The sequence below is a fragment of the Marmota marmota genome, unplaced genomic scaffold (genome assembly GCF_001458135.2).
Source record: "Marmota marmota marmota unplaced genomic scaffold, marMar, whole genome shotgun sequence".
Lineage (NCBI taxonomy): Eukaryota > Metazoa > Chordata > Mammalia > Rodentia > Sciuridae > Marmota > Marmota marmota.
The window spans coordinates 48,062,517-48,086,746 of NW_026000229.1; the positions used below are offsets into that span (position 1 = coordinate 48,062,517).

At 36.4% G+C, this 24,230-nt stretch overlaps 1 protein-coding gene across 3 annotated transcripts in view; it reads right to left on the bottom strand.

Annotated features, from left to right (window-relative positions):
* Positions 1–21,111, bottom strand: part of Ddhd1 (DDHD domain containing 1) — an 80,152-nt gene extending 59,041 nt beyond the window's left edge. For 2 of the 3 annotated variants that reach the window (XM_048793427.1, XM_048793426.1), the window contains exon 1: positions 20,727–21,091. In XM_048793427.1, the coding sequence (XP_048649384.1) occupies positions 20,727–20,823 (97 nt within the window). In that variant the 5' untranslated portion in view covers positions 20,824–21,091. Of the gene's footprint in view, positions 1–20,726 lie in introns of all 3 variants that reach the window. The other variant, XM_048793428.1, reaches the window with a different exon arrangement.
* Positions 21,112–24,230: the final 3,119 nt, after the last annotated feature.

Here is a 24,230-nt window from a genome sequence, read left to right on the forward strand (position 1 = left end):
AGAAGAAATAAGAGAGGAGAATGGAGACATGGAAGACAAGAAGGGTAGAAAATTAAGGAAAATGCTATTATTCATTTTTAAGATTTATTGTAAACTTATTATCTAGGAACTCTGAATATACTTCTTACAGAATTAATGCTATAAAAGATGGTTCAGGGGCTGGGGCTCAGCCGTAGCGCACTTGCCTGGCATGTGTGAAGCACTGGGTTCGATTCTCAGCACCATGTATATATACATAAACAAAATAAAGGTCTATCAACAACTAAAAAAAAAAAAAATTAAAAAAAAGATGATTCAGATCCCAGCTTAGCCCCACAGAGGCCTCGTTAAACCATTATATATTTAATGTATTAATGCACTATTTCTACCAAGCCATCTTTTATAAGGTTTCCTTAAAGAAAAATGCATTCTAAGGCCTCCAGGTATATATTTCTTCTCTAGGACAGAAACTATATCCCGTAAAATTTTTGTTTTTTAACAGCAGCTAGGATTGAGTAGGTAATGGTGCTAATGACTTCCTTGGAGCTATAGCAGAGGCACCAGGTTCTAAAAGACTTCAACTTCCCTGTGTAGGGCATGCAAAAGCTGTTAAGCATTAGTAAAATTAGAGTAGACAACTTGGTATTTTGGTAACTATCTTTAAACTTGGTTACAAAAACAAATATATTAGACTTGTCAAACTAAAAGTTTTTCACTTTAATGCCTAATATGTAATATACTTGAGCTGGATATCATGCTAAGCAAAATAAGCCCATCCCAAAAAAACTAAAGGTCAAATGTTTTCTCTAATATGCAGATGCTAATTCACAATAAGGTGTGGGGGGCTATGGAAAAATAAAGGTACTTTTGCTTTAGGCAGAGGGGAGTGAAGGGAGGGGTATGGAGTAGGAAGAATAGTTGAATGAATCAGACATTATTACCCTATGTACATATATGATTACATGACTTGTGTGTTTCTGCAATGTGTACAACCAGAAGAATGTATGATGTGTCAAAATGCATTCTACTATCATGTATAACTAATTAGAATAAAAAATATAAAAAATATAAAAATTCCTCTTTACAGAATTATTCAGATACAATTTCTTTGCTCGATAACCCCATTCAAATTAGTGTCATACATTTGTTAGACACATTTGACCTCCTCAAATTAAATCACGAAGATCTAGAAAACATAAATAGACTAACATCAAGCAATGAAATTCAAACAGCAATTAAAAGTCTTCAAAAAAAGAAAAGCTCAGGACCTGATGGATTCTTAGCTGACTTGTACTAGACCTTTACAGAAAAACTAAAACCATTCTTTTAAATTATTCTACAAAATTGTAAGGGAACACTCTCAAGTACTTTTTATGAGGCCAGTATAACCCTGATACCAAAACCAGCAAAGATGCATCAAGGAAAGAAAACTATAGACCAATATGCCTAATGAACATAGATACAAAAATCCTTAATAAAATATTAGCAGACCACATTCAAAAACACATCAAAAAATAATACAACATGAGCAAGCGGGTTTCATTCCAGAAATGCAAGGTTGGTTCAACATACGCAAATCAATAAAAGTGATTCATTACTTAAAATTAAGGACAAAAATCACATGATCATCCCAATAGATGCAGAAAAGACTTTTGATAAAATCCAACACCTATTCACATTCAAAATGCAGCAGAAGCTAGGCTCGGAAGGAACTTACCTCCATGTCATAAAGGCCATTTACGATAAACCCAAAGCCGATATCATACTAAATGGAGAAAAACTAAACGTATTTCCACTAATTTCAGAAATAAGACAAGGCTGTCTACTCACATTATTCCTATTCAATATAGTCCTAAAAACATTAGCCAGAGTGATCAGACAAGAAAAGGAAATCAAAGGGATACAAATAGGAAAAGAAGTTAAACTATCTCTGTTTGCCAATGATACGATCCTATATGTAGAAGACGCAGAAAACTCAACCAGAAGACTTCTAGAGCTTATAAATGAATTTAGCAAAGTAGCAGGATACAAGATCACTACCCCTAAATCAACTGCTTTCCTATAATTCAACAATGATACAGATGAGAAAGAAACCAGGAAAACCATCCCATTTCACAATAATCTAATAATACATATATACATACATATATACATACTTGGGAATTACTCTAACCAAAGAGGCAGAAGAACTTTACAATGATATTACAGAACACTGAAGAAAGAAACTGAAGACCTTAGAAAATGCGAAGACATCCCATGTTTTTGAATAGGCAGAATTAATAGTCAAAATGGCTATACTACCAAAAGCAATATACAGATTCAAAGCAATCTCCATAAAAATACCAATGATATTCTTTACATAATTAGAAAAAACAATTCTTAAATTCCTTTGGAAGAATAAAAGACCCAGAATAGCCAAAACAATACTAAGCAAAAAAAAAAAAAAGAGCAAGGCAGGAAGCATCACAATACCTGATCTGAAATTATACTAGAGAGCTGTAGAAACACACAGCATGATATTGGCATCAAAATAGACATGAAGACCAATGGAATAGAAGATACAGAGACAAATCCATGTACCTACAATCATCCGATATTTGAAAAGGTGCCAAAAATATATCTTAGAGAAAAGTCAGCTTTTTAAACAAATGATGCTGGGAAACTGAATAGCTCTATGTAGAAAAATGAAATTAGACTCCTTATCTTTCACCCTGCACAAAACTCAAATCAAAATGGGGCAAAGACTTAGAAATTAGACCATAAATTTTACAACTGCTCGAAGAAAACAGGGTCAACACTCCATCATATAGGTACTGGCACCAACTTCCTTAATAATACCTCCAAAGTGCAAGAAATAAAACCAAGAATCAATAAGTGGGATGTCATCAGACTAAAATGCTTCTGCACAGCAAAGGAAACAAGAGCTTGAATAGAGAGCCTATATAATGGGAGAAAATCTTGGCCAGCTACCTTTATGGTAGGGAATTAATATACAGAATATATAAAAAACTCATAAAAATTAACTGCTTCCCCTAAAAAAACCCAAAACCTACAAATAAGCCAATTAATAAATGGGCAAAAGAATGAAATGAAAACTTCTCAGAAGATGAAACACAAATGGCCAACAAATAGATGAAAAATGTTCAACATCTCTAGCAATTAGCAGTAAGATTTCATCTCATTACTGTCAGAATGGCAATGACCAAGAATACAAATAACAATAAATGCTGGTGAGGTTGTGGAGAAAAAGGTACATTTGTGTACACTATTGGTTGGATTAGTACAACCACTCTGGAAAGCAGTATGGAGATTCCTCAAAAAACTACCAATGAAACTACCATATGACCCAGCTATCCCACTTGGTAGTTTCTCAAAAGATCTGAAGTTGGCATACTACAGCAATATAGCCACCTCAGTGTTTACAGTAATACAATTCATAATAGCTAAATTATGGAATCAACCCAGATTCACATCAATAGATGAAGAGATTAAGAAATGGCAATACACATACACACACACAGGCACACACACACACACGCACGCACAATGGAGTTCTATTCAGTCAAAAAAAAGAATTTAAAGTATGGCATTTGTCAGTAAATGGATGGAAATGGAGAATATCATGCTACATGTAAATTAGCTAAACTCGGAAATTCAAAGCTCAAATGCTTTCTCTCATATGTGGAAGTTAGAGTAAAATAAAAAAAGGGGAGGGAAGGATAAGACAACATAGTGAATCAATCAAATACGAATTAATACAGGAGTGAAAGAAAGTCTAGTGGAATAGAGGAAGAAGAATGGGAGAGGGGAGGGAGAACAGAATGGAGAGAAAAGGGGGAGGGAAAAGGGGAGATCATGTACTGAAATTGATTTCCATGCATGTATCCATTTGTCAGGCTGAACTCAACTACTATGTATAACTATAAAGCTCTAATAATAAAAAAAATAGTGTCATGCAATAATACTTTGGTTATTGAAATGTAGTAATCTGAATAATTAAGATGTCATCAAAATTGACTGATAACCCAGAAAGTATGGAAAACTTTTTAAAGTATTTAACATTTTCCCCTTAGTAAATTGAATATGCTAAATGGATTTGTACATTTTCTAGCCAACACCTTTATTATAAAAGCCTTGTGGAAGATATGGATATTGCAGTGGGAACAGACTTGAAGAGCTTTTGACCACCGAAATACATCAAACATTGTCTAAGTTGCTACTGTCAACTTTCTTTACTGATATTCTGTATCACTCTCAGACAAGTTAGCAACTTATCCAGGTTAGTTTAGACTGAATGGAGTTTTGTTAAATTAATTACTATATCAAAGTCTTTCAAACAGTTCTTTTCTCAAGTGATTTCCTTACCAAAAATAAAACTATATTCTTTTTTGCATACTCTCTCAATGTCCATGCTATCTAACATATTTAGTCTATGATTCTACATTATTAATATAATTCATGAATCTGTTTACCAAAATATCTAATCCTACTTGCATTAATACATGGGATAGTCATTAGAGCATCTTACACTTACACTAATGCAAGTAAGGAGCCTACAATTTTTTTAACTATCACAATGATAGCAGACCATCTTCACACTTATCCCTAAGCCCAGGCTTGACTTTTACAGAACTGTTAGCATGTTATTCATGGTACTGAAAATCCTGGAGTGCTTGAATATAAAGAAGATAAACTAAATTAAAGTCACTTGACAAAATAGTATGTAAGAATTTAAATGTGATTATAAAAAACAAAATGCCTTCATTCTGTTTTCTTTAAAAATAAAAAACTTCTACAAATCAAAAATGTAAGCAACTCAGTTTTAAAATATGGGCAAAGGATATTATTTATGTTACCAATTCATTGCCTCTCAGCTCCCAATCCACCCTTCCTTACATGCTCTAAGGAAGAGATGAACTCTAAATAATTTTCCCTTGCCAGCTGACCCAATGCTGGGCTTTGCCAGAAGGTGACACTGGAAGAATGCTGAAAGAGGAAGGGATTTCTCCTCTTGGTGCCAGTGTGCTTACCTTGTTGGGCTCCTTCAGGATGCACATTTCAATTTTCAGCACTGCTCTGGTGCTGAGACATGGCATATTCTCATGTGCAGCTTCCCCTGATACCATAATTCCCCAGTGAGTTTTATAGTGGAATATCACCTGCTTGCTAGGCACCACCCCTTGAACTGCCCTTCACACACTCTAAGGCAGCTTTCAAGACAACATGACTTCTTGTGAAGCTCTCCTCCAGCACTAACAGAGCAGATTTTCTAGCAATCTCAATGGGACTGCACTCCAGTGACCACTGCTACTCTCGAACTAGTATAAATCTTAATATGTCTTCCTGTGTGCTCTCAGTCTCGGGGTGGTGGCTGCGACCTGTATCTGCTATTTCTTTATACAGTTCTTTTTGCCCCATTACTTTATTCCTCCATTAATGTCTTTATGTTACACTTCCTTGGTTAGAAATGAATGAGCAGTTTCTGACTCCTCATTGGACTTTAACTGATATAACAAAATAATTAATACACTTATAACATAAAATATGCTCAGACTCACTGGTAAGAGAGAAACAGAATTTGAAACACTACATTTGTTAAGTATGTAATCTAGAGAAATTCTGGCACATATGCACAAGGGAGATATATAAAAATGTTTATTATGGCAATGTTTACAATAGCAAAAAACCTCCAAACAACTTAAATGTCCAAAGAGGAAAATAAAACTATACTATATTTATGCTATGGAAAAGTACTATGCATAATAGAAACAAATATCTGGAGTTAGATATGTTGGCATGGATAAATCTCAAAAAAGTCACATCTGGATTAAAGGAAAGGAAGATTTTGATTCTATCTGTAAATTTTAATATTTAAGCTAGTTTAAGGGATTACTGATTATTGGTTATGTTGTTTTTTTATGTTTGAAATCTATCATAATAAAATAAACAATTAAAATAATAAACTGATAGTACCTAAGTGATTGGTAAGATAAAAAAGTTAAGCAGAGAGTTAATCATTATTTAACTGGTAAATGAAATGAAAGGAAGTAAACTAGGAACTAAATATCAAAATATTACCTTACATTCAAACACCTGAATACTTGCTTGTTCACTGAGGGAATAATGCAGGCAAAAGTAGCCATAGTTAATATCCTAACATTATTTAGCTTGGCTACAATATTATAACTGTGAAGTTGGATTAGAGTTAGCAATTATACAAAATTCTATTTTATGAAAGAAATACCTCAAAATATACCTTGGGTCATATCTGAAAGCAACAATCACACTATGAATACTAAAGAGGGCTTAGGCTAAAGATAATATCTCCATTGACCAACTTCAGGCAAATTTCTCAAGAGGTAAGATATTCTGGACAATATAATTATACCTTAAACACCAAGTCTTTTAAGAAATACTGCTAAATGGGTTTTTAAACCTACATGCATTTTCTTCAGCCATATAACTGTAAAATTGATTAATTGGTTTATTATCTCTGTATTAGTTTGCTAGGGCTGTCATAACAAAATGGTACTGAATGGGTGGCTTACACAAAAGAAATTAATTTTTTTTATAATTGGCATCTTTGAGTTCAAGATCAACGTATTAGTAGGTTTAATTTCTTATGATACTTCTTTCTCCTTGTAGATGGTCACCATCTCACTGTGTCCTCTCATAGTCTTTCCTTTGGAGGTCCACATTTCCTCCCCTTATTAGCATATCAGTCCAGACTGCATTAGAGTAGATCAGGGTCCAACCTCATAGCCTCATTTTAACCTCATCACCTCTTTATAGTCCTAACTGCAAATATAGTCACACTCTGAGGTATTGATGGTTAGGGCTCCAATGTATTAAATCTCAGGGGGACACAATTCAACCCATAGTGATTCTCAATAGTTTTGTTACATGATCCTTTGAGGCATTCACATTATTCTCATTCTTTTCTCAAATTTTAATTCATAAAAGGCAGATTTTAGACATTTTTAGCAATCTCATTTCAATTCGGTGAACAGACTTTAAATCATAGGCCATTTTATACTGAGCCTTCCAAATAATATTTTGGTAATGCAAATAATATTTTGGTGAAAGTAATGCAGAATTTTATAGGCTTAGGGAAATTTTTCTCTCTAGGTATTCGATTAAGTAAACAAACAATAACAAAAACCAAAAATTGATAGACTCTGCATAGATATGGGACAGAAACTTCTGCCAAAAGATGGAATAAACAATATTAAAACAGATATTTGAATTCTCAATGCTAATTTTAGCTTAGTGGAGATCATCAATTCTATGCTAACTACAGCCATTCCACCTACAATAGTGCCTGAAATAATAAGAATATGCAGTGATATAACTGAAACTTTTAAAATAAGCAGAGTGTTATTCAAACTTTGTCTACTCTTTCTACTCAATATGTTTTCCATGTTTTAATCCGTGATTTCCAAACCTGGCTGAGTATTAATACTCTCATATGCACTGAGGAATTAAAAGATTTTCCATATTCCTTCACACAATTTAATAAATGAGTTTCTGGAGACAGGGTACAGTAATAAGTATTTTTTTTCTTGGTACTAGGGACTGAACCACAGGGCCCTGAGCATGCTAGGCAATCTATCATGAACTTCATCCCAAGCATTTAGAAAAATTTTATTTTGAAACAAGGTCTCATTAATTTGCCCAGGCTGGCCTCAAACTTATGACTCTCTTGCCCCAGCCTTCTGATTTCACTGAGATTATGGGCATGCCCAATAGAAACATGTATTTTTAAAAATATTTTGTTTTAGTTGTAGTTAGACACAACACCTTTATTTTATTTTTATGTGTTGCTGAGAATTGAACCCAGAGCCCTGCACGTGCTAGGCAAGTGCTCCACCATTGAGCCACAACCCCAGCCCTAGAAACATGTATTTTTAAAGCAGATTTTTCAGATTATGTATTATAAAGTACTCAAAAGTGACCAATGGTTCCCAACCAGTTTAAATCAGTTATTTCCAAATTTTATCATTCAGAGCTAAAAGCTAAAAATATTTTGAACATGTTCATACACACACACACACGCATTATTACTCTTCTGAAATGTTTTATCCATTCTAAGACATACAAAAATAGAAATGTTAAATGAAATAAATATAAATTCAAATATTTCTATTATGTCACCCGCCAAATGCACTGTTTTGCATAACCCATTTTAAAGACCACTGGTTTAAATAACTGAGGATCTTTGAATCTTGAATTCCAGCACTGTTTTTCAGCTCCAAATCTATAACTCAATTGTCCACTGGACACTTCCACCTGGTTGTGCAGTAGCTACCTTAGATGCAGTATGTCAAAATTAACTTTTAGCTTCTCTCTGCCACCCCAAAGAGGATCTGGATGGAACGTTTGTTCTCCCACAATCCAACCAAGTAAAAAACAGAGATAACCTGGTCCACACATCCTCTTACTTGCAATGCTGATATTGCACATTCTATCACCTTGACATCTTTCTCCATCCCTCCAATAACCAGAATGCCACCCTAGAATCTCCCTGTCTCACTTAGAAAACTAGTGAGTTTCCTCATTGTAAACTAACTCTTCCAACTTTCCTTGATTCTTCTATGCAGCGGTCAACGTGGTAATCTAAACACGCAAATCTGATCAAGTTACTTCTCCATTTTTATATCTATCAATATTTTATTCTTACAGGACAAAATTCTAGTCCCTATCTATCTAGTTTTCTTCTTCTACCATACTCCTAATGCCCCTTCCAAACAGAACCTCTGAATGCACTGGCCTTCTTTAGGACTCCATGTCTTTATACCTGACATTCCTTCAGCCTATATATAATATGCCCTTCTTTAAGACTTAAGCACAATTTTCTCTTAAGAGTTTTTCACTTTAAGTAGAGCTGATCACTTCCCACCCTTCTTTTTTAACCTACTAGACATCAGATGAATAGATGAATTAAGATTTTTAAACATGTATTGAAACAAAACAATTCATGTTACAAAAGAAAAGTACATTAGGAAGATGGCAAATGTCAGATTGTCAAATACTTACTCTTTAGGAGGACTAACTATAAATGAAACAATCACCTCAAAAATTAAGCTTGGAAAAAAAGTTAAACTTGAAACCTTGTAGAAATCAAAAGAAAAACCAAAATCTTTTTTAAGAAAGAGGAACTAGAGAAAAAAGAGAAAAGACAGATTTGTATAGTCAAATTCAGAATGCTAATGAGCACAGATGCAAAGCTTAAACATATGCAAAAAGAAGCAGAGGAAAACATAAGACACTCCTAAAAAAAGAAATTTATTTGAAGATTATTTTTAGAAAATCATCAAACAGGTGGAATAAATGGTAATGAAGTAGGACAAGGAAGCCTTATATAGGTTACAAAATAATCCAGGCTATTAGGAACTGCTGACAACCTAACCTTCATATCTGTTCTGATGGTGTAAATTGTGAGATCATAGACATTACAAAATAGAGAACTAGTTAAGGACTCAGAAGCCTGGGCTACAATGCCAGTTTCATCTCTTAACCTTTCTGAGGCTCAGTGTTTCATGTGTAACACGAAGCTATTGTCTCACAGAGGGGCAACAATGGGCATTAATAAAATAACATGTAAAAGCACTGTGTAAACTCTAAAATGCCATTCCATGCTCTGGCATCACTCTGACTTATGGAGTATGTTGTAAAGTTTCTAAATCCACATGTAGCAGTTAAACCTGGTTATATCAAGAGTAGCTTTCTGGTCAGGTCTGGTGGTACGCAACTGTAATCCTCGCTACTTAGGAGGCTGAAGCAGAAGGATTCCACGTTTGAGAACAACCCCAGATTCAGGGAGACCCTGTCTCAAAATAAAAAGCAGAAGGGCTGGGGATGTAGTTCAGTGGTAGAATGCCCCTGGGTTCAATCACTGTATCAAAGTAGATAGTGGGGAAAGACTAGTCTTTTGGAAGTCTTAGCCATTCGGTTTATCCAAAGCCCATTTTTCCTACTATTTTTTTCCCAAATTCCAAAATGAAAACTCTATGCTAGAAAAAATGAAGAAGCAGGCCCAGAGAACCAAGAATCGCATATATGCTAAGACTTGAAGAGGAGAGCTCTGTGGACACACTGTGACTGGCTCAGTGCTGATTTACTTCCTGATGGTATCGTAAAAAGCAGGTACTCTGATGTGAAAACAGATCTGTAAGAGTCAGTTTTTACACTGAGTTATAAAAAACAAGACTGAAAAAGAAAGGTGGAGACTAGGAAGCTGTCTTGGTCCATTCAGGCTGCTACAACAAAAGATTTAGGTGACTTTTAAACAATAGAAATTTATATTTCTCACAGTTTTGGAGAGTGGGAGATCTAAGATCAAGGTACTGGCAGGTTCAGTGTTTGGTGAGGACCTGTCCTCAGATGGCAGAAGGGGCAAACAAGCTCCCTCAGGCTCCTCTGTAAAAGGACTGATTCCTTTCAGCCCTCATGACATAATCACTTCCCAAAGCCCACTCTCTCCACGCACTATCATCACCTCGAAGGTCATATGAACTTTAGGGGAGTTATAAACATTCAGTCCATTTTGGAATCATTAAATGCAGCAATTGGCTCAATTAGGCCACAGGTAAAAAAGAGCCATTAGCAAACAGTTTCAATATGAAATTCTAACAATTACTTCTATCCTAAAGCCCATAAAAATAGTTGTAGAAGTCATTTCAAGTCAACTCTGGCAAACAGCCAGCTCACTAAAGGTGTTACTGTTCTCCATTTCAACATTCCTGGGCAGGAAGGCATGCAGTATATGAGAGTACTACATTTTGCCTAGTAGAGAAGTAAAAAGATAAATATGGAGAGTAAATCAATTTGCAAAATCGGAAGGACACATTTCTACTTCCAGCAAGGATTGAGTAACACATTCTACATTTATTATCCCACCTTAAGCAATAGAAAAACAGACAAAAATATATGGAATGATGATTTTAAGATACTGTACAACTGGCAGAAGGACTAAGAGGATTCCCACTGCTGTCTATGCTTAGTGCTGGAGAGGATTTCAGGTTATGGTATATAGAGAGGTAATCCAATGAAAACTAGCAATCTTGTTGAGTTGTAAAACAACTCAAAGTTGAGGGAGGACAAAATGGTCAGAATTTATGAAGCAAAATATGGGAAAGGGATTGGACATCCATTCATTCAAATAAATATTTATGGACACATATCAGAATAGCCAGGGGCACTTTTTCTCAAAGTATACAGATATTTTTATACATTTGCCTTGCACAGTCCTTCAGAGGCTATTTATTTCTTCCTACACATGATGTTTGAAATTTAGGTAATATAAAAATGTGAATGAAGATGGTACCTGTTCAACCAGACAGTTTTTCTCAAATCCTAGGTAACCTACTCTAATAACATCCCAAATAACCTTTCTGCCAAAATCATTACTAAAGCAGTTACTAATTTTAGAGGAAAATATTAAAGAAATAAGTCCTAAGAAAAGTCAGGTACTTTCTTATGCTTAAAAAAAAAAATCTAGTATTAAACACTGTTGGTCTGATTCTGATTGAGAGGCCTAAGTAAAAATAATTGAAATTACCACTTATTGACCACCTACTATATGCTAGAGGGCCATCCGGGAAGGCAGAGCTGGATATCTCTAGAAGAGTCCCTCCAAAGTCTTTGGCCAAGTACCATTTATGCACACACAGGAGAAAAACGCCTGAAGCCATGGAAAGGCAGGACATTTCTAAAGTCCACATAGGGCTTAGAATAGTTTCTGTTCCAATCAGCCAGAATACGAACACCTAATCCACAAGGAATTGACCAATGTCCTCTGAAAAGTTTTGATGTGGTAGGAATAAATCATTTCCATACCAAAAACTGTTCTGACCTACCAAAGGTTAAAAGAAAGTCTTGATAAAATCAAACTAACACGAATTCACTTAATTATGTACGTTGAACAAAGTTCAACAATACTACAGGAATCCTATAAAATCCAAAGAATACCTAAGCTATGCAAAGCACAAAACTCGGCCAATAGCCAGGGAAAAGTCAAGTCAACAGAAACACATTCAGGTGGTAAAATTAGCAGAAAAATATGTAAAATAACATTATACTTTATAGATAAAAACCAAAAACCACAACAAATAAAAACTAAAATTGAACTTCTAGAGATGGAAAATACAATATTAAAAATGAAAAATAACTAAATGAGATCAACATTATATCAGACATTGCAGAAAGTCAGTGAAATTCTTTAAGCTCATAACATAGCAACAGGACATATTCATTCAATAACACATAATAGAAACATAACAATAGAAACTATCTAAAATGAAACAAAGAAAAAAAATGAAAATCAGAATGCCAACATTTTACAAATTTGATGAAAACTACAAACTCCACGTTCCTAAAATCTCAACAGATGAAATATGAAGAAAATCTCACTAAAACACATTATAACAAAATTGCTAGAAGTCATTGATAAATGGGGGGTAAACCAGGAATAAGAATGCTGATACCCCAAAGAATGAAGATATTAAAATAACTGTAAACTTCTCATCAGAAACCACAATGAAAGACAATGAAGTGACATGTTTAAAGTTCTAAAGGAAACAAAAAAATGTTAGCTGAGGATTATAAAACCCTGCACAAATACCTTTCAAAAGTGAAGCAAAATTGTTCATTAAAATCTCTTACAAACTGTCTGCTGAGCTGGGCACTGTGGCACATTTCACTCCCAGCTTCTTACAAGGTGAGGCAGGAGGATGGCAAGTTTCAGACCAGCCTGGGCAACTTAGTGAGACATCAACAGAGTCGTAATAGAAATCATAATTATCTTGATAATAACTCAGTGGAGCAAGAGTAATGCCCATCTGCAAAGGAGAAACTAGGCCAGAGAGAGACTGTAACTTGTTCAAAGTCAAAGAGCTATATATAGTAAATCAAAGATTCAAACTAAAGCAATTTGACAATAAAGATTTGTTCTCTGAACACATACAGATTTTATTGCCAAACTAGGGAAGGGAGGACTACCTCAAATCCCTGACTAACGGTAGATTCAAGATTATTTCAAATCACATCTTATATTAGTTGCCATAGCCTAGCTGCTGTCCCTATCATTCTTCATTCAGCTGCAGGTCAGGAGGAATCAAAGTCTGCATACTGAGGTCTCCTGCACTGTAAGGGATTGTTGTGGGCCATTTTCCCCTTGCCAGCATGGCAGAAAACCAAGAACACTACTGGCTCTGCTCAATTGAAAACTGAGCAGTCTTTTAGAAAACTGTAAAGTTCTCAATTGTATCAAAAATCTTGGTAGGGGGTAGAGATGATCTAAATGAGCTTTGGGAGTAGAGTCAGTTCCTCCTATATTTGGTGAGAGGATCTACATATCAATCAATAAAAGTAGATGCTTAAGAATTTAGAATGTTTTAATGGGAACAAATGCCTCTTTCCCATAGGCAGTAGATTCACAAGAGAATGACAGGTACACTTCTCTGAGAGCCAAGTCAGGAAGACTCAAATAGCACAGATCTTTCTAGGCCTGAGAAGCCAAGCAAAAATGACAGCTTCTCACAGGGGCAGGTGACAGTTACAGGGGCTCCAGGGCTCTGCCTATTTAAGAGGTGATCACCAAGACAGCAGGTCAAGAAGATATAAAGTCATGAAAGAGACTACAAATAAAAATAAAAACAAAAGAGTCAAGAATGCCACGTAGGGTATAAATCTGGAGTCACAGAAAACGCAGGAAAATGGAGAAACAGTAATAATTAACAGTTATATAGAACTTACAATATATTCATCATGGTATATTTCAAGTTTTTAAATGTTTTAACTCATTTACTAAAATAATTCTAAGAGGCAGATACTATCATCCACATTTTACAGAAGAAGAAACTAAGGCACAGAGAATTTAAGTAGCTTGAAGTCAAACAAATAGTATATGGCAGAGCTGGGACTTGGGCCCAAATGGTCTGGCTCCCATGGCCCTTAACATTCTTAACCACTACCCAATGCTGCCTCTCTAGAAAAGCTAGTTTATAATTGAATGGAGGCAGCAAAGAGGAAACCTGACAAGCTGTGTTAAGGTGAAAGGTGATTTGAAAACAAATGTGAACCAAGTCTACTCTTTAGGTGTGGCCTACCATATTCTTTGGTGGGTTGTAAATCTTCCCTTAAAAGACAGACATGCCAGGCAATCAGAATTCCAAAAAAGTCAAGCCTACATTCAGAATTGGGGTACACACTATGAGGTAGAGTTAAGCCTTCTTCCTATCAAAGAAAGTAGAATAGATAATGTAGTTTATACAAAACAATAACACAGGCTAAATAAATGTAAACAGCTTAAAGAATAAATTGCAACTATATCTAAAAAGATTCTCTAAAATATGAGGTCCCATTTTTTCTAGTGAAAGACTAAGAGCAAGATATAGGTAACTTATCTTAATCCTACGTAAGAAGTGTTATCAGTGGTTGGCAGTACAATGAGAATGATGAGCAAAGGCAAGCACTTGGTCATAAACCTAGATATGTACTCTTGTCTCAGTGCTAGCCATACAGTAGAGGTTCATTTTAGTACCAGATAGCCACACTGGAAGAGTGAGTACCACAGACAGTTCTTCAGCAGCCACCCTGTGCATTTCTTAGTTTGAATGGTGCTCAATTGGTTTACTCTGAAGGAGACTCTCTGATGATTGTCTTTTGATTTGAAGCAAAAACTGTTTTCCAAATCATAAACAAACTTGGAGGAAGGTAAAAACACAATGTTTTAAAATGCAGGTCTTACCAGAGGTCTAGTTAGAAGCAATTCTCTAGAATGAGAATAAAGGATTCAGTCAATAAAATATGAACCAAAATTTAACCATTTTTATTACGTAGTAAAATATAAGAGTGAGTCTGTATTAACTATGTCTACACTAAAGTTCGGAAATAATTCCAATTCTGTTCCCTGTGCATCATATGAAGTTGCTGAGCAGCACATTCACAGCTTATGATTCAGAAACCTTAAGTTTTAGCATAGTTCATCAACTTCTTGTCCCATATCATGTGTCTCAAGGACTGTTCTCCATTATTGTTCAGAATAATGATTCATTGAGAAGCACATCAAGGGAGAATTAGTAATGAATTTCTACTCAAAAGAGTTAAAATTATATTCTAGCACATAAAAGGTTAACTTACAACTATTTGAAAATGCATCCACCATTCAGATGAAACTTAAATTTCTCTTAAGATCTCCAGATATCTGAGGTATTGGGATACAGAAAAATAAATACCAATGTAATTTCCAAAGTCTGGCCTGGCCCCTGGCAGTCAATCAACAGAGCTTATTTGAATGCACAAGAACAATGATTATAAAGACTATCTAGATACAGCTTAATATAATAAAGCATTAGGATAAACATAATTTATTCTTATTGGCAATCTGGTAAAACTATGAAGAATACACTAAAATAGAATTACTTCTATACAATCGTATCAGTTTTTCTATGTGTTTCTATAGCTCTCTGGCACAAGCAATTCCAACTGTTTAACCTTAAATTTCACTTGCTCCCTAACTCAGAGATATCATCAAAAAGTATCTGTATTAAGATTTTCATCCCAATAACCAGTCATTTATAATTCAACATTTTCTTGTCGGCCAATTTCTCCTTATAGATGCAAAATCAAAAGAGAGGTACTGTAAAATATGTTCTACTTTTTAACTGACCTTTTAGGAATGGATCATGGCAAAAAAGACAGAATTCTTTGCATCTACACCTTTTATCACTGTTGTTAGATTTTTTTTTTATAACATGTACAGTTTAAATTCCATCCTACTCATCAAAAGATAAAGGTCTTAAAAACAGATTCCCCAATTATCAGGGATTCTATTTACCTCCCAATCTTTTCTGCCCAAAATCTTCATCTTAGGCTTCCTATGAATACATTCCCCATTTCCCTTTCCTCTCCCTGTCTTCCCACTCTTCTCCCCTTGGTGTCCATTATCACTCCTCGACTAGCACATCCAGCTTTTTCTTGTTCTCTACCAAAAAGGATCAGCTGTAGGGTTCCAGACATCAATGATCTCAACAAAACACAAAACACAAACCACAGGAACTGATGAGAAAATAAGAGACCCAAGAAATAAAATTTGGAAGAGGAAAGAGTACAAAAAGCTTGTTTTATAACAAAATAGTACAAGAGGAAAGAAGAGTTTGACAAAGGAAAGAAAATCATACTAATTACTCCAAACATTTATATAAAGCATTGGTACAACATATTATTATTATTATTACAATGTAATATTGTAATAAGACACATCAATAAATGATGTTAGATCATTTTTTAAACTAATGGCACATTGCAAAAGGTAATGGAAACCTTGACTGCATTGGTCAGGTAGTGCTAAGTCCCGTCCTCCATCTTTGTCACTATTCACATTCCTGTGCTTTTTCACTGAAAAATGCACTCTACAGAAGACTTGATCTGGGATAGGGTGGGTTCTCAGAAGACTTCTGCCAGGGTTCTGTAAACTTGAGGAGTCATAGTTCCAGTGTAGCCCAGGCTGCTTTCAAGTGTGGACTAGTAAGGACTTAAAACAGTTAAAAAATAATAGGAAGTAAGTTTCCAACATTTTTTCAAGATCAGGCATATTAATGCCTGGTCTCTACTTCCTACAGTTCCGGAGGCAGAAACTTATCAATGATCTCAACAAAACACAAAACCCACTTGGACTCCATTATTTTCCCATGATGCTCTATGTCACATAAAGAATTCTTATTCACTCTTGAATGAATAATAGCTGGTTACATCTATGCCAAGTTAATAAACCTCATATATTTTTGGGGAAAGCTCCAATTTTTCTCCCATTTTGTTGGAAATATAATTTCCCTTTCAACATATCATAAAGACAACTGATTACTTTCTAAAGTATCTGAAACTGAAAGTGGTTTCAAATTATAACAATGCAAGTAGACCTTATATAAAAGTATACCAGAAAGTGTAGAGGAGAAACCTGTGATTTGTAGTTGACTGCTTCTGGAAACTACACAGTCATATACAATTTTGATCAATTAAGTAATTTTATTGATTTGGTCAATGAATAGAAATTACATACTCTCTATCTAGTAGTATATACTGCACAATATATCAATGTCATCGGACTTGCTACAAGATTATTGTAAGCTTGTGAAATATATCTATAATGTTCTATATGTCTTCAGTTATTACTAAATGCTTTGGCCACTTTCTTGCCAATATCCTTTAGAGTCTTTCACTTCTGATGAGGTGTAGGCCAGTAACACCAAACTGTGAGCACTGAACTAGTTAACTAAGGTGCATAGTTATTGAGATCCACATATATATAGTTAACACTATACTATGGGCCAACCTACTGTTTCAAGCATGTTGTATATACTAATTCTCAAAACAAGTCTATGAAGTTAATATAAGCAGCTTAGGAGGAACACTGGAAACAGGGGAGTTCACTTTGCCATTACTCAGCAATGATCAGTTTTTATCTAAAATGCCCACATGTAGCCAGAAGAAAATCTAAACAATATGATAAAACAAAAATAAGTTTCAGACAACTGAATTCTTAATACATAATACTGACTTCTTATCTATAAAAGTCAAATACTGTTCTTGTGTGCCCAAGTACTTCAAATTTTATCTGCAAGTAAAGTTCAAAAGGAAGAACAAATTAATTCCTTTCTTTTAGACTAAGGGTAGTTAACTTGTTCACCTTGACATCCAGAAGCAGTGGGATAAATTAGGACACAAAAATCTAAATGGCCAATGGACTCCTACCACCATTCTATGTAGGAACTTCTACATTCTATGTAATTCCTATGTAGGAATTTGTAGGATTCTACGTAGGAACTTAGCCCTCTTTTTAAAACTTTCATTACCACTATTCAGAAAGTTTCCAAAAGAGGCTAAAATGAAAAACCGAATTCTTTACTGAAATGGGGTAAAGATCAAAAGCTGCAAGTATCCTAAGAGTTCCTCCATTTGAGGAAATGATGAAGAGACCACTCTGGAACTGAATGCAAGGTATGACAACTAATATAATACAGACATCTAAAGAACCAGTTAGAACAAAATTACAGTGGATTTTATGAGAAATGGAATACTTAATAGAGCACCATAAAAATACTATAATATTTTCATTTAGCTTGTATGATGTTCTTGGGACACACAGGGTTGTTATCTTGTAGAGTGCTATTTAGAAAATACAAACATGGAGGAAAAAATAGGTGTTGCTCTTATGATAATAATATAAATTATTTTCTTAATTTATAAGCTATAATTGGCCTTAAATAGCTATCTGCTTTAGGAAAGAAGGCTGGAGAAGCCTCAGTTCACCTTACCTTCAGGTTAACTTTTATAGGCCCCTCACCATTTCTTGATGAATTTATGACACTAATATTCTAATGACAAATGTTTCCCATTCTCCAATCCAACCACTGCATAGGAACTTATCACACCTGAGATTCAAAGAACTTTCAACTGGTTGGATCTCTGTGACTCACAGAATAAAGTCCAAATGCCTTATTCGCACTGCACATTTAGACTGTACGGTACTCTCCCAACTGTGCTTCACAGTCTGCATTCTGTCCCAGAACAAACACTAGCCCTTAAATATTTCCATCTCAGGGAAGAAGGTTGGAGAAGCCTCAGTTCCCAAATCCATCCAGTGTGTCTTTGGCCCCTGCAGGTGCCACCCTCATTTCCTCAAAACGCCATGCTGTTTCATTCCTCTATGTCCTTGCATATGCTATTCCATCTAGCTGAAATGCTTTTCCCTATGTCACCCTGCTTCCTCCACCTGATTAAATTCATCCTTTAGCACTTAACAATTGAAACCTACATCCTTTGGGAAGCTTTCCTGATATCCTCACCCTTGGATGGGTCAGAAGCTTTTTGGATACCTCACTGTATTCCCCACTGGATTAATGAACTGCTTTATCACTGTCTACTGAGTGACCTTGGACAAGTTCATTAATTTCACTGAGTTCATTTCTTCCTATGCTGAAAGTTAGCACTGATTTGCCAATACAGAGAAAGAATAAATGTCAAAAATCACTTTGTAAACTGAAGCACCAAGCTAGCATTACAAATCTTACCATTAACCAAAAGAACATACAGTATTCTAGATGAACACTTCAGTTTAACCTAAGGGTAAGATTCATTTCTCAGTTTCTAGTCCTCACTCAAAAGATGATCTGCATTTTTCTTCTACTGTTTGGCTCCACTAAATCTTTGTGTTCTATCTCCAGGAAACAAAAAAAACACTACAAGGATGTTTAGGTCACTTAAAGACACACTAAGTGGGAAGCCTCTGAAAGGTAAGAATTTTTCTTTTTCCTAATACCTTCACAGGAGTACTGTGTCAGCACATACAATTATTCAGTAAATACCAAAGAACTGCACGAATGAATACAAGCATACCCCATCCGTAGTGGGCTTATAATCAAAAGGGTGATGTAACAGAATTTCCCAAGGATCTGACCTTAAAAACATGGTAACAAATGCCTTTAGTGTCATCTAAAGCATAATAGGACATAGTGCATATTTTAGTTTGATGAGTTGGCACAGGTTGTAATTGCTATCTTAGTAACTTGTGCTTAACATATCAATGTTTTAATATTATCAGAATCACTGGTTGTAATTTAATACATAGTTATTGAATACCTATTGCACTAGGCCTTATAAGAGTACAAAGATAAAGGTGATAGACTGTGTCCATAAGTCACTAAACACACTGAAACGAAGCTAAGTGATCAATACATACAATTAATACAATGTAAAATGTTATAAAATGTACAGAAACTGTAAAGATAATGACAATAAATGAAAACATTTCAGGGCATTGCATTGGGCCCATAAAAGTTAATATTGTATATTCAAATTACTGACTGCCAGAAGTTTCTGTCACTACTGAATACTTACCATATATTGCACATATAACATCTGCACTCAGTGACAGATATTTCTGATCGCCTTCTTCCTAATTTAATTCTAAGCCTAGTTGCGCTGTTGTCTAGGGAATATTGTTTATACTCATATAACACATGTGTTTTGAGTACTGTTCCAAGCCCTTTAGGTATATTTTCTCGTTTACAATATCCCCACTTTATAGATGAGGAAACCGAGGCATAGGGCTTGTCATTTTTCAAGATTGAGCGGCAAAATTAAAATATATAAATGAGAACCTGGAGAAAAAATAAAGTATTCCTGAGAGTGCGAGGACCCATTGTCAGACCTGTTTACCGCAGTGCTTTCCACCTCTCCTGAATGCACCCAGTGGGAACAACACATCACCTTTCCTTTCCCATCAGGGATTAATCTTTTTTTCCCGCTAAATCCATAACTGAACTGTTGATTCTCATACAGATCCTCTCAAACCTTCCTACAGCCAGAGGAAATGCTGCTATTTAAATAATAGGCGATTCAGGGTAGATGAGACCGAATCAGATGCCCGGGTGGACAAAGCTCTGGTAGGATCATGAAATGAAACCTTTCAGATTGGGGACCGGTTCCTGGATTACCTCCAAGGGATGGCAGCAGCACTTGGCTCACCCAGGACACGCTACCTCGGGCGGAATCCTCTCCTCCTGACCCTAAACAGCCTGGGCTTTGCCATCTGCTCCATTACCTTCACAGGCTGGCTCTCCCTGAACAATTTCCATCCTAACCCGACCAAACGTCAGACCCCCCCGCGCCTTCCACATAACCAGCTCTAGTGCGTGTCGGGCCCTGCAGGGCAGCTCGTCCCGCCCCAACCTTGGCCTGCTACTTACGGTTCCAGTACACTGGGTAGCACTCTCCTTGGGTCACATCCACCTCGTAGAGGCCGCCGCGCACGCAAACCGGCTCGATGTTCACCAGCTCCTCCATCTGGGGCTCAAGCCCAGCCGCGCGCGAGCAGAAGCCGCAGGCGCGGTCCTCGTCGTCTTCCTCTCCGGAGCTAGAGGCCCGGCCCAGCGGGGAAGCCGGGCCGCACACATGCTGGTTATCCGGGTCCTCGGCCTGGGGCCGAGCGCTAGTGGCTTGTAGCAGGGTCCGGAAAGCCAGCTCGATGCGGAGAGAATCGTAGCCGATGAAGGGCTTCCAGGTTTTCTTGTCTTCCTTGTAGAACCAGCGAACCTCCTCAGGGCCCAGCTCCGTCACCNTCGAGGCCAGCGACTGCCGCAGCCGCGCTTTGCGGCCCGCCCCATTGTGACGCACCCAGACGTGGGCGTTACTCGCCCCGGCCCCGCCCCACGTTCGCGTACCGCCCCGGAAGCCAGGTTTCCGTGGGCGCCACGCCTCCGTATCCCTTGGGCCGGGAGCTCAGGGTCGGTTCGGGTCATCCGCCAACCTTGGGCTTTATCAGCTCCCTGTCCCAGTCTCTCCAGCCTTGCTACACTGCTGCCTTGTCCCCGCCCTTAGAGTTCCCATCCCAACTGTGGTGAGGCTTTCCCCGACTCATCCTTACAATTTGGGTCATGAACCGGAGGCTTCAGCTGTGCTTCCAAAAGGCCCCAGGAAGTTGCGTGCTCACTTTCATGACTTCAAATCCACGTGCAGCCTCACCTGGGCCTTCATGGTCACCTGGTGTATTTCCAGAATTGTCACCACTCCCATTCAGAAACTGGAGTCAACCTCCCTTCGTATGTCACATATTATTGCTTACCTTTCAATACTTCCTGTTTTCTCAACCACATTGTAAGGCCTTTGATGGAAACCAAGTGTGTAAGTCTCAGCTTTTCCCACATATAGGTGCACAGTCAATGTTTATTGATAATGATGGCAAGTCCATCCAGATGTAGTAGAAAGATTATTCAATTGAAATTTAGAATAGAGGTTTTAGACAGCTTTGTTAACTAACTCCAGGCAAATCTCCCTGATCTTTGTGCTTTCCTTATCTGTAAAATTAAGAGATTATTGAACCAGGGGAACTATAAAAATTCCTTGTAGTGATGAAGTCTATGACCTTTAAAGATTTCTTTCAGGTTTTTTTTTTTTTTTTTTAGGGGTGTGTGTGTGTGTGTGTGTGTTTCTGATTTTGTAACTCATTTTCTGGGATCTCCTTTATATAGTTTATTTATAAAATAAAATAAAATTTTATTTATCACCCTGTGTTAGAATACAGAGAAAAACAATTTCCAGCCTCAGTGTTTTCAATTCAAGAATAGAAATCCTCACTGTTTCATTTACTCTCTTTGCAATGAAATCAGGTTGGTAGGGCAATTTTCTTATCAGAGATTTCATTGTTTTTCTCTGTAGTCTCAACACAGGGTGATGAATAAAATTTTATTTTATTTTATTAAATAAACTATATAAAGGAGATCCCAGAAAATGAGTTACAAAATCAGAAACACACACACACACACACACACAAAAAAAATCAGGACCACCTCCAGCATGTATAATAATACTTTTATGACAATTTGAAAAAAGGCATTGCTTCCTATAAGCAAATACAGAGTGATGTTGTGGTTCATGGGTTGGCAAGTGAAGCATGGGTTAGATTTTCTGCTTCACTTTGTGCTTTTGGTTGGTTAATGTTGTGTAGTGAACAACTTGACCAATTATACACTGCAGCCCTAATTCAAAGCATCTAAGATCAATTTCCATTCATAATGCCTTCTGTGTACCTGAATCTCAATTTCTTCTCTAATGGTTCTGTTGACAATATGCAGAATATGAACTTGCATATGCACCTTCATCTATTTAATTACCCCTGAAAGTACTAATTCTACAGTGTTTTGATAGGTACCTATGTGCTAGGCAATTCTGTACTAGCTGGTGATACAAAAGATAATGGAAGAGACTTAAGTTCTTTCTTCAAGAACCTGTAGCCTAGTGGGATATATAGATAAGTAAACAGGTAAATTATAGTACAGTGTGAAAGATAGCACAAAAGGGCTTAAAAATAAGATATCAAGGGTTGGGGCTGTAGCTCAGTGGTAGCGCACTAGCCAAGCATGTGTGAGACACTGGGTTCAATCCTTAGCACCACATAAAAATAAACAAAGGCATTCTGTTCATTTACAACTACAAAAATTTTTTTTAAATATATCAAAGCATTTAAAAAGCTTATTTATTTATGTTTCTTGATAGAATACAGCCTAACTGTATAGTTATCTGGTCAGATTATTTTAGTTAAATTTTACTCTTAAGGATGATGCTATTCCCATTGGTGAATATTATCCTCTGTAAAATAAAAATACTCGTTGCCTTGTATTGAATGAATATTTCTATTGTTAAGTATTGTACTTACTTGATTATTTTGAAAAGATTATCCTCCTGTGATTCACTGGGTAAAGTCACACTCTTAGAATGATCTTTCTTGAAGAAGTTGATGCTCAACATAATCTGGGTGCCAGGAGAAGGGTGTCCTCACCTCTCTTCTGAACTTGCTATCTAGGTCTAGAATTTGGTGTGAGTGTTGAACTTGTTTCTGACCCTTAGCTAGGACTAGGAGGACAACTTGTAGTGGGTTCCAGGCCAAAAGTAAGCAAAAGATATTTGAAAGTATAGTATCTAATTTCAAGTGATTGTGTGTGTTTATTTCTTTTTCATTTCCTAGCCATATCAAGAAAAAGGTTATGAAACTGTTCTTCTCAACTTTTCTGCTTTATAAAGTCATATTTTATCTGAGGCTTCCTGCTGCTATGCTTCATTCACTTTCTAAAGCATCTTTTCAGGTTATATAATCTTGACAAGAGGGAAGAGTGGTTGGGACCCTCATTCCCCACCTTCTAAAACAGGCTTCAAGTGGCTCCTCACCAATTCCACATAATTAATTCATTCAATGGACACATAAGTATCTGAACTTCCTTAGGTCTGTGTAAAGCATTCTATTACATTTTAATTACCCAAGACTAAGCCTCCTTTGCAGAAGGAAAATATGTGTTGATTCAGACTTCTGACATTAATGAGCTTTTCTGCTGCTAGAACTAGCAGTGTAGAACCAAGTGTGAGGGAGTTCTTGGTGTGGAAAGGAAAAAAGAGGTAAAGCCAGTTGCTTTGTACTACAAAAGATAAATAGGTCACCTGCACTTTCTACCATCCTTTTTTCTCCATTAGGGTCTGGCAGGGGCTATCTGGCAACAATGGACATCTTACCCTTCTCACCTTTCAAAATTTACATGGTTCAGTTTCTTGCCATCTTTGCCTTTTATTCTCCATTTTACTTATAAAGCTTGTTCCTGTGGTTCATTTTAACCTGTTTTCACCTGTATTATAATACTGGGGACAGTCTTATGCCATGTAATTTATTCTGAGTCAGTACCCCACACTCACACTTGAAATGTCTC